Here is a 10,218-nt window from a genome sequence, read left to right on the forward strand (position 1 = left end):
CATTTGCAGCAAAGCCGTAAGAGAACCTTTTGAAAGATCAGTGATGCTACAACCGTTTTATCCATGTGTGTTGAGAAAATACTGGCAGGTTGTCTGGACATGTCATGGGATGAGAAATCTCATCTGCTGGACAACTCCACCTGATACACTAGTAACAGGATAAAGGCTACAACCTTTCAATAGGACAATGACCAGCAGTGCCTGTGCACCAGATGCATTTAACTTTAGAGGGAAGTTAAACTTACTTGTGGAGGGTCTCTTGTGGGGCAGCCGCAAAGGCTTTGCTCACGTGGCCAGAGATGCAAAAGTGGTGAGTGGCCAGGTGCTGTAGATTTGAAGAGTGTATTTGTGTCCCTGAATAGAAAACGCATTTGCAGCAAAGCCGTAAGAGAACCTTTTGAAAGATCAGTGATGCTACAACCGTTTTATCCATGTGTGTTGAGAAAATACTGGCAGGTTGTCTGGACGTGTCATGGGATGAGAAATCTCATCTGCTGGACAACTCCACCTGATACACTAGTAACAGGATAAAGGCTACAACCTTTCAATAGGACAATGACCAGCAGTGCCTGTGCACCAGATGCATTTAACTTTAGAGGGAAGTTAAACTTACTTGTGGAGGGAAAATACATTAACATGATCCAAAGGGGAGGGGGCAAAGGTTTTTCCTTTTGTCTTATGCACTTGATATTTCCTAACTTCAAAAAAACTTGTTAGGTGGGGCATAAGAGAGTTAAGGAAATGAGAGTTAACTCTTTCCCACTGGAAATCAGTGACATTTAAAAGTTTTTATCTTTGGGCTCATGCCCCACGACAGCTGAAGAAATATAATTTATTTATTTCCTTTCATTTGTATACCACCTTTCTTCCACCGTGTAACCCAGGGTGGTGCCCAGGCACACATCAGTTCAGCTTCAGCAAGGTGGTGGTCTCATGTGGCTCCAGACCGCACCCTGGGATGATTAATGAAAGGGAATCCCCTCCTTTTTTCAAAACGGCAAACAGATGCATGAATATTCTCACCCACTCATTTTCTTAGTATTAAATTGCTGAGTAACTTGCTCTAATTTTCATTGGCAGTGACATTACCTTTATCACTACAGTATGTGAATGAGTCTCAAACTCTTGTCCTTCCCCTTCCCTCCCCTTCCCCAACTAGGAGGGGGAAACTGGAAGCATTATGTAGCATTATGCCTGAAATTGGTAAGCTGTTTAGTTAAACTTCAAACACTGTTTCAATAAAACATAGTTCAGAGTTTACTTGACAATGGAGTGAAAGTTTCTGATGATCTCACAGATGCACCAGAGTAGCTGGGTTTCCCCAGCCAGATGAGCAGGGTATAAATAATAAATTATTATTAAAATTATTATAACGTAAAAAGCCAAAGCTTATTAATGTAAGGACTAAACCATAGTTTATCATTACATTGAGATGTGTCGATTTCAGTTTATGTAATGAGCTTAAAATACTGATGCTGAAATTTTGAGAGACATAGGTGAAGTGATAAGTTTCATTGGAAAACTGGTTTCAGAATTGTGGCATCTTACCATACAACACCTTTTTTATACATGGAGATAACATCCATGAGATGATTTCCTTTTTGTGCATGGAGGATAACTATGATATCAATACAAGATATTTAAGTAGTGGAGGCTGAACTACTGCCCTAATTGTGGCTACTTTTCTCCCACCTTTCTCAGCCTATCATCCCTATATTTACAAAAAATCTTCGGGAAGGATACAGAGCACTTGGAAAAATATGTAAGATTGATTCCCTTTGCATCTTCCCATATCAGCTTATGCCCTAGGGCTAAACACATTACACATAAGTAAATTCCACTGGCTTCAGTTGGACTTCTGTATAATTGTGTTTAGAATTTTTCTCCTGAAATATTTTTGTTGTCATCTTGAACTTTATGCTGTCATACATCCTTCTCTGCGTTGCATCACACTGTCTTATCCTAGCTCTTTTTCCTTTACCTGCTCCATCTCTGTTTGTGTGGTTCTTCCTCTTCAGTTTCTTTGAATTTGTTTAGGTGTCCAGTTGTGCCTGGTCCATGGCCGGGTAATGCTGATTTACTTGTACTGTAGTCTTATATGTATTTGTGCACACATTAGCACATTGAAATCAATGAGGTTTAAAATATGTATAATTATACAATGGGTTGAGGCTGCTTATTGTGCATGACAATTTAGACATACTTTTTGCACAGTTAGCCCCAACTGCATGGCCTTTGCTCATCTATTATTAAGGCTTCTTCTCATTCCTAAGACTATATCATATTACCATATATTAAAAATGAGAATTTTTGAAAAATTTACACACAGGGCCATTTAAGTGGCTGTATGAACGTACCCGATGGCCAATTGTTCCTGTATATGGAGGGTTTCCAGTCAAATTTTGCTCCTATGTAGGAGATCCCATTCCTTATGATCCGAATATAACAGTTGAAGAACTAGTTGAAAAGGTAAGTTTGGTGTACTAGGTTTTATTAATACCTATGTTCTAAAGTACAAGGCATATGCGTAATGTAGTATTCTGGGAGTGCAATCCTATGCACACTTTTCTGGGTGTACATCTTACTGAGTTCAGTGTTTCTTGCTTTTCAGTAGGCAAGCATAAGGTTAAATGGTTAGGATGCAATCTTACACCCATTTACCTGAGATTGATTCAGCTGGACTTACTTCTGAGTAGACATGTATAGGTGTTCACTTAAACTCCTCACTGGAGTATTAAGTCCTGGGGAAGAAAACAGAAGAGATGCATTGCTGAAATATTGGACTTAACAGAAGAGAAAATGACAGTGGCCAAAAAATGCTGAGGTAAAATACTGGGCTTATAGAAAATAATGGAAGGGACCCAGCGTACCCCAATTGCCTAATATGGTTTTTGGTTTTCAAAAGAGCATTACAGATAAGAAACCAGTGTTGCAGGTTCACACAGTGAAAGTATCAACACTTGCCTGAAGACAGAGAAAGTGTAGCAGAATTAACCTACGGTAAAATTGTCTCCTGGGTTTCAGTGAGCCTCTCCTGTCATTTTCTGTTGCGTTCTTTTGTGCACACCGGGAATTTGAGAAAAGGGGAAGATTACAAAACTCGGGAGGGCGTCCTTCAGTGTGCTTTATAGTGGTATAAAGACATTAAAAATAGATTAGATTATACAGGGGAAAATATTTCCTCAAGTTTATTTTGAAAGGTTGTGGGGTTAGTTTCACTTTCCCATTAATTTCAGTAGGAGTAATTAGGTCTCCTGGTGTGAATTCCTACGTGGAAAGGGGTGGAGAGAGGCATTCCACCTTTAAAGGCCTGCTGGCTTGGAGCAACCAGGCTGGAAAGTGGGGCGGTGCTGAACTTACGTCCTTCCACCCCACTTGTGTCTTCCTGCTTCCTTTGGTTTTAGTGAGAAGATAATTAGTTGTACCAGCTTGAGGTTCTTCCCTGGAACATTCTGTTTCCGGTCCTAATGACAGCTACCACCGGAAGATCACTGGTACTACATCTATGCAAATAAAGTTTTCCATGGGTATAGCAGGAACATACAACTCCCTTGCTACAACAGCTTCACTGGCCTGTCGGTCTGTTTCCGGGCGCAATTCAAAGTGCTGGTTATGACCTATAAAGCCCTAAGTGGCTTAGTTCCAAGCTGACTGTATTTCCCCTATACAAACCAACTTGGGTTTTGAGATCTTCAGGGGGAACCCTTCTCCTGGTCCTGCCACCCTGGCAGGCCTGCTTGGTAGGGACTCAGGTGAGGGTCTTCTTGATGGCTGCTCCCGGACTCTGGAACTACCTCCCTAGGAAAGTTAAACTGGCTCCCTCCATGTTGTACTTCTGCTGGCAGATGAAGACTTTTTCATTGCAACAGGCCTCTTGAAATTGATTGCTTTTAATGAAAGAAAGGGCTGGTGCAATGCTGGATTTACTGTTTTAAATAGATTTGAGAGACAGAGAGTTTTAATTCTATCAATGTTTAATTGCTTCTTTCTGATATCTGTAAGTCATCTTGAGTCCCTGTCAGGGAAAAAGGCAGGGTATAAATAAATGAATAACAATAACAAGAATAATTCTATGGTGAACATGGGTTCTCCACTGGTAGATCATTATATCTAAGGACAAGGGGCACTTCTATGCCATTCTCCACCCGGTAGATTTGGATTTAGGATTGCTCTGCTCATAAATTAAATGTAATTTGCATTTTTTAAAAAAAAAAAATAAAGGGAGAGGAGAAAAGATGGAACACAACAGGACCAGTGGCGTAGGGTGGGTTGTCAGCACCCGGGGCAAGGCAAGTAATTTGCGCCCCCTAACCCGTGGATTTGCGCCCCCTAACCCTAACCCCCAGATGTTGCGCCCGGTGCGGCCGGCCCCCCCCCTGCACCCCCCACGCTACGCCACTGAACAGGACACATGACCTCTGAGAATTGCATGCAATATTAAGTGACAGAGCTCTACTTAAAAATTGGACCTACTAGGGTCCACAGCCACTCTGTTGTATAGAAGGGTTAAATACTTTAAACTTACACTTGCATTTATATATTCTGGGGTTATATAAAAATAAACATAATATTTTCTGGATTTTTTTTTTCAGACAAAGACAGCAATAGAAGATCTCAGAGATAAACACCAAAAAATTCCAGGTAGCATACAAAGAGCACTGTTGGAACGATTTTATAAGATTCCAAGTTAATAGGAAAATTCTTTTGAAAATGTATATATTTCCTTCCTAACAGTCTTGCAGTATTTTTTTATTTATACAAGCATCTCTTTTGTTGAAAAAACATGGCTAATGTTTTGTATCACAGAAACAGCATCTTTCACTCTAAGAAAAGTGCTTGAGTTGAGTTTTTGCCAGCTGTTTTGATGGGGGGGGGGCTTTTTATTTATCCAATTCTATTGGAGTTTAAGCCTGGTTTTGGCATTGAAACTGCCTGGGTCACCCTGATGGGGGTCTTTTGCTGGGAGAGAGTCAGGAAGAGTGCAACTGTTGATTCTCCTGGACCTCAGGGCACCTTTTCATACCATGAACCATTGTATCCCTCTTTCCAAGTTACTCCTGGGTAGCACTGCCCTTCTGCTCATACCATCTTGGCATACCAGGTAAAGTCCTACCTGGACAGAGAGTCTGGATTCAGTGTTCCATGTGCTGGTTACCTCCTGTTCGCATCACTGTGATGCATTTTATATGAGGCAGCCTTTGAAAACTGGCCAGAAACTTCAGTCAATACAAAATACCAACTGTGACTAGTCATCTTCACTGGATCCGTTTATACCTTTAACACAAGAAAATAGCTCATCTAGTCTAGCATCTTTTTATTGTGGTGGCCAACCAGAGGCATATGGGAAATTGAAAGCAGGGCCTGAGCACAGCCCTAAATTCCCCTACATGCCCTTTTAAGCCCTTTGTGCTCTGAAGCCTTGGTATCTGAAGGCTGGCCCTCATTCCACATATATCTGCCAGGGCCAAAAATAATCATCAATAGGCTGTTTCAGAAGGAAACGTGTTGACTAGAAAGAGAAGGTGAGGTTCCCAGAGGAAGAAGAGAGCTTAGTGATTTTGTGGGACATTGGGGAAGCTTTTAGGGCAACAGTCAAAAGAAAGCAGGCCAGAGACTGGGGGCGATTCTACAGGGTAGGCTAGGAGTGAAATAAAGTTCTGGTTTTGCAAAAGAGCAATAGTGTGAGGAGTGCTATGGAAAGCATAGGAAGGAGAGTATGAGATATTGGAGCCAGAAAGTCAAGAATGAAAGAAAGGACAGCAAAGGAAAGAGAGCAGGTCACCCGAAGAAGGAGGGGGAGAAAAGGTCCACAGGAATTTTTGGTGCAAGGAAATGAGATATTGCTGGCATTCAAAAGGCTAGAGCAAAAAGAACTGTTTTGATGACTGAGATGGAAGTGGGTGAATTAATGATTAAAATGAAAGCCCAAACCCCAATTTTCCTGTCTTATCAAAGTCATTGGGCTGTATTCAAGTAATAATAGTTAATAATAATAATAATAATATCTTTATTGTCATTGCCCCCTTCGGGGACAACGAAATTACTTGACTGCTCCATAAAAACACTAATTAAACAAGACAGTATAATACAGTAATGTTATGTACAAATGGAAACCAACATAAGAAAGATCCTGTCCCTTCCTAGACTAGCAATAGGAAGATAAAAATCAGCAGGAACTGTGCCCATATCTGTTATCCACTTGTAAGTTGATTTTGGTTGTGGTGACGCAAGCTGGACTTTCAGCCTTCTAATCCATGCAAGGCTCCATCAAAGTGATAGTGATCTCAAAACTGTGTGAGAAAGCCTGTTCAGAATTGATCCCTTGGCCATGGAATGCCATCATCAGAGATGCACACCGTACAATTGCTTTCATATCTTACTGGATCAAGACAGATACCTTTTTATTTTCTCAGGCCATTTAAATTATGTTCTACATTGCTTCCACTACTGGATTTTATTCCTCTGCCCTGAGTTTCACAATGAATTATTGCTACTAAGTCTCTCTGCCCCTTTCTAAACCAACTTTCCTTTTTTAAATATATATGTATATATATAATGGTGTGTTGTTGATTTTTTTTGTTATTTTATTGGTTTTAATCCCTATTTGTCATCCTGAGCGTTTTGATTATAAGGTTATACATTGTATGTATTAAAAAAATAAATAAATTCAGCTGCCCAAATAAGGTTGGTGTATATATTGCAGCTCAAATCCATGCAAAACTGCAATCCTACATACACCCATTAAGACATTGGACCTACTGGACTATCACTCCCTGATAGACACATGAAAACTTGTTGGATATATTGTTCTATGAGATTCCAAGTACATCTGTCTGTAATTCCAACCACCGTATATAATTTGGTGATGTAATTAGATAATTTATTTAGGCATTTATTAAAGTGTTTGGGCTGCTGCTGTTTAATGGCAGATTGGCCCATAATCAGACATCTGTCATCAGCTTCAACTGGCCGGCTAAACCAGGTGAGGGTAGCCAATGAGTATGAAATCTTTGGTGAGTTAGGGACTTCCACTGCATGCAAAGACTGGCTCCAGCAGACTTGAGTGGACAAAACAAATCCAGATTGGAGTCCCCAAGTTAGCTGGATGGCATCTTATATGCCTCCTTCTGGAGACACAGGGTGGATCTTCACAGAGGTCAGATGCAGGTGGAACACTACCAGGTTGATCTGCATCCACCTCGAAGGCACTGATATGCTTTCGGTTCAACTTCTTACACAGGGCTTTCCAAGGCAGATCCTGTGTCGAGAGCCAGACACAACCCCCCACTTGGATCAGAGTTCCTGGTTGCCTGTGCACATCAGCTGCCCTCTGGTATGTCACTTTGGGGCGGTCAAGTTGTGCTCATAGCAACTGTTGAACTGCTTCCAGCTCTTCCAGTGTAAGAGCCAGTGGTTAAGAGCAGTAGATTCATAATCTGGGGAACCGGGTTTTGCATCTCTGCTCCTCCACATGCAGCTGCTGGGTGACCTTGGGCTAGTCACACTTCTCTGAAGTCTCTCAGCCCAACTCACCTCACAGAGTGTTTGTTGTGGGGGAGGAAGGGAATGGAGAATGTTAGCTCCTTCAGGTAGTGATAAAGCGGGATATCAAATCCAACCCCCCCCCTCCTCCTCCTCCTCCTCCTCCTCCTTCTTCTTCTACAACCTCTGCTGCAGCCAGCACTGACAAGAGGGGAGCCGGTGTCTGGCAGGTGTGAGGATGATATCCATTGTTCACAAGGGAGTTTGCTTGGTGGAGGCATGCAATGAGTTATTGTATGTCAACTTTGCTAGCTAGAGGAATGCCATCCAATTGTCCTGCTGGTAATTGACATAGCAGTAGAAATATTGCTGCATAGTTTATTTCCTTTCCTCTGCATTGCCATTTGTAGCTGGATGGTGGGCAGAAGAGATGCTCAGCTCCAGCTCCAGCCACTGCATTGAATGCCTTGCAGAACTGAGCAGTGAAGTGGGTTCCTGTGCCAGAGACAATCTGCTGCGGTAGCCTGTGCAGCTTAAAAGTGTGGTCTACAAACAGCTGTGCAGTTTCTCTGGCAGTAGGGAGCCCCTTGCATGGGATGAAATGTGCTAGATAACCATTGTGATTCATTTACTTTCAACACTGTTCAAAGGAATTGGGCATTATTTGCTGGCAGCCCAGGCTGGATAAATAGAAACCTGTCTAGTTATACAGTAGATAAGTTGTGCAACTAATGGCTCTTGTTGTAAAATAACCCTTGTGTAATTGAATTTTACATAATAAGTGAATGCCACATAAAAGTTAATTTCACATGACTTACTTATTGCACAAATTTTAATTATGAGTTTCAATCATGTGCCAAGTGATTTATTAGGTATGTATTTATAATAATTGGGTTTTGTGCAATTAGATTTTGGACAGTTTAGTGTATAATGTGTACATGGCTTATATGCAATAGGTGGCTTCTTTTCAAGCTAAAATAATTGGGTCATGTACAAAGAAGCTCAAAAAGGAGAAAGTATGAATATTAGAAAATGATGATTTTTTTAAAAAAAAACTAGAGAAATTACTCAAGTGGAGTTAAAGTTCTGCAGTTCAGATTTTGTATGTAAGGTGTATGCATTTTATATGCATGCCCATTTTTGTACGCTTTCCAGTGGTTTTTTTTTGTGTGTGGTTTTTTTGTGGTGGTTTTTTAAAAAATAATAATAATATGGTACATACAGTATATTCATTTTGATCCAAAACTTCACTGTAGAATTTGGAGAAGGATGCAATACAATTGATAGCTGTGTTTAGCTCTGCAATTCAGTCTGGGACTGGTAAGTTGTTTTAAAATGCTGACCATTTAAAATGCTGACCAGATAAAGAGAGTATGTTTAGCATAAAGAAGCTAGGGGTCTGAAGGGAAGGGAAGGTTTTGGGGCTTGCAGTTCCAGTGGTGAGCTAGGAGAGGTGCAGAAGATGAAAGAGGCCACTATATTGTTATGTGTTGGGGAAGTAGGCTGTATGTCTGAACCGCCTTCTAATTCCTGGGATCAGCATAGGTTCAATTCCTGGAACAACCTGACTAGCTTCCTGATGAAATAATGGCTCTCTAAGTATGGGCCATTAAGGTAACAAAGGGAGTGCCTCTGTGCCTTAAGACAAATAGGATGGTGACAAAGGCCAAAGTTGCGCAGTTACCGGTATGTGAGCTTAAAGGTAGAAGCTGACAGGCTGTAGGTTGGGCAGCCGGGAGACTGAGCAATAAAAAGAGCCTGTTGAAATAGGAGAAGCAGAAGTGCTCTGCTCCATAGGGTCAGGAAGAGTCAGACACGACTAAACAATAAGGAGAAGCAAAACCCTCTTCGGGTCTTAATGATGTGAACCCCTTCATCATAGGTTCGGGTTGTGTGTGTGTGTGTGTGTGTGTGTGTGTGTGTGAATAAACCATATATCATAAAGACCCCACAGTCTCGACTGTCCCTCATTCTAAAGGAAACACATACCCTGGATAAGCACTCATGGAATCACACACCTCTCAGATATTGGAGTTGTGTGCAACAGAATTATAAAAAGAGCCTATCAAACACAGTATTGAAAAGAGTACCCAACTTTTCAGAGTAATGGACTCTGCAGGAGGTAAGACACACTCTGATGATCCAGGAGACCTTGGGCGGGTACAGGTTCTCATATGTCATGAGTGTCTTTACAATTCTGAGATTCTGCTTTCTATGTGTCTATCATAGAATCATAGAGTTGAAAGGTATCCTGAAGGTCATCTAGCCCAACCCCCTGCAATGCCAGCAATCTCAACATTCAGTCCCCCATCCAGCTTGAAAGCATACCAGATCCTGTTAGCTTTGTACATGTGCTAGCAGTTTTATTGCTGTATCACTAGGAGGTTGTTAACATCCATGTGTATGGGAGAGTGGAGCCCTATTCTCACATTCATTAAACAGAGGGTGAGGGATTGAACTGATTGGTCCCACTCAATTTCAGTGTGTTCAACAGAAGGTGTGAGCAGGGCATTAAATTCATACAGCTGTATACGTCTTTCACTTGAACTTGTGGAGGTCAATGATGAGGTCACTTGGCACAACCCCATTCCTGTTTTCCATGCCTTCTGTGAATGCCATTCGAAGCTGAGAGCAGGGCTCAGCACATCTCTCGAAATATCCTCCTGAGCAGGCTCTCCATAGGTGCAAACTTAAATTTTTCAGATATATGTTCTAAGAATCGGAAATATTAACAGT

General features: G+C 41.4%; 1 protein-coding gene across 1 annotated transcript in view; it reads left to right on the plus strand.

The window, feature by feature from the left end:
- LOC308593625 (uncharacterized protein) overlaps positions 1 to 6,010 on the plus strand; it is a 34,256-nt gene extending 28,246 nt beyond the window's left edge. The window contains exons 14-16 of the mRNA XM_081206075.1: positions 1,702 to 1,762; positions 2,330 to 2,469; positions 4,593 to 6,010. Of these exons, the coding sequence (XP_081062201.1) occupies positions 1,702 to 1,762; positions 2,330 to 2,469; positions 4,593 to 4,691 (300 nt within the window). The 3' untranslated portion in view covers positions 4,692 to 6,010. The remainder of the gene's footprint in view (positions 1 to 1,701; positions 1,763 to 2,329; positions 2,470 to 4,592) is intronic.
- The last annotated feature ends 4,208 nt before the right edge of the window (positions 6,011 to 10,218 follow it).

The sequence above is a fragment of the Podarcis bocagei genome (genome assembly GCF_964188305.1).
Source record: "Podarcis bocagei genome assembly, chromosome: 8".
Classification (NCBI taxonomy): Eukaryota; Metazoa; Chordata; class Lepidosauria; order Squamata; family Lacertidae; genus Podarcis; species Podarcis bocagei.